Here is a 1,443-nt window from a genome sequence, read left to right as displayed (position 1 = left end):
TTTTTTTTTTTTTTTTAGGGCCTCCTTACTGCCCTGTGGCCTAACATTCCCCCCTTGAGTTATGTACTAGTCTTAATCTTAAGACCAGTGCTGTGGCTCTTATTCATATTGTTGGGCAAGGATGAGAGCATGGGTGATGCTGAGTTCTTCACGAATAAAGGTTAATAGGCGGCTCAGGATGCAGGGGCTGAAAGTGAGGAGGAGAAGAGCCACAAGGGGTCCAGTCATAGAAGATATGAGGGTGGTGAGCCAGGGGGACTTTTTGAACTAGGCTTTGAAAAATCCCTGTTCCGATGTTAACTTTTTTCCTGTACTGTTCCTTTAAGGTAGCGCACAGACCTCCCTCCTCTAGGAAGAGGAGGTCCAGTCCGTGTCTGCTCTGCAAAACTACTTCTGATAGAGATGTTAGGGAGTTAGTTAGGTGTCTAATGGCTTGGTTAAGTTGGGCATACTGTTGTTGTTTCTGGATAAGAGACGCAGCTCTGGTTCCCACCCCGGCGGCTATTCTAAGGGTGGCGAGTACTGCTAGAGTGAGGGACACTGGTTCACGCTTAAACCGGGGGGAGACAGACAAGGTGGATCGCTCAAACTCATAAGAGGAGTGGTAATAAACTCGGGGGAAAACGCAGACAAGAACACAGCATTCGTGGGAGGTGTGTATCCAGGCTGGTATGCCGTTCACTTTGAGTGCGGTGGGAGTGGTGAGGATGACGGTGAAGGGTCCTTTTCACCGGGGTTCCAGTCCTTGTGCTCGGTGTCTCCGCACAAGGACTGAGTCTCTGATCTGGAAAGGGTGTCTGGTCTCCGGATGTCCCGGCTTGTATGTTTCAGTTAGGGATGTTCACACCTGGGCTTGCACAGCCTGTAGACTTAAGAGACGGGCACGGACATCAGCTTTAGCTGAGATAGGTATAGAGGTGGTTTGTATATTGACAAGGGGCGGTGGTCCTCCGTACATGATTTTATAGGGGGTAAGGTTAAAGCGAGAGGGGGTATTTCTTATTCTGAAGAGGACTAAGGGGAGGAGCTTGGTCCAGTCTTTAGCGCTAGACTGCAAGGCTAATTTAGTTAGGGTTTCTTGATGGTTTTATTGGCCTTCTCTACCTGTCCTGAACTTTGGGGACGATATGCACAATGAAGTTTTTAATTAATCTCCAATATCTTGGCTAATCCCTGACTTACCTGGGAAATGAAAGCCGGTCCGTTGTCTGACCCTATTACCTTGGGTAGCTTAAATTGAGGAAAAATGTTTTTTAGGATTGTTTTAGTCACTACCGATGTAGTTTCAGTCCGAGTAGGGAAGGCCTTAATTTATCCTTTATGGAGAAAGCTGCTTCCGTCCGTGTATCAGGTAAGGTCTGGGTTCGGGAGCGGGGTGTCTTGGAGATCTTCACGTGTCCCATGTACCTGGGCTAGGATTTGAAAACAGTCGTGCGGGATGGG

The 1,443-nt window shown here is 48.2% G+C and overlaps 1 protein-coding gene across 1 annotated transcript in view; it reads left to right on the top strand.

Moving 5' to 3' along the window:
* The window catches only part of LOC100953736 (calcium-activated chloride channel regulator 2), a 35,747-nt gene that overhangs the window by 16,081 nt on the left and 18,223 nt on the right, over positions 1–1,443 (top strand). The window contains exon 9 of the mRNA XM_023509883.1: positions 1,269–1,351. Coding sequence (XP_023365651.1) covers positions 1,269–1,351 — 83 coding nt within the window. The remainder of the gene's footprint in view (positions 1–1,268; positions 1,352–1,443) is intronic.

This window comes from Otolemur garnettii, unplaced genomic scaffold (genome assembly GCF_000181295.1).
Source record: "Otolemur garnettii isolate 467f Iridium unplaced genomic scaffold, OtoGar3 scaffold00010, whole genome shotgun sequence".
Taxonomy (NCBI): Eukaryota; Metazoa; Chordata; class Mammalia; order Primates; family Galagidae; genus Otolemur; species Otolemur garnettii.
Note: the sequence above shows the minus strand (reverse complement) of the source record. Positions and strands in the feature narration are given on the sequence as shown.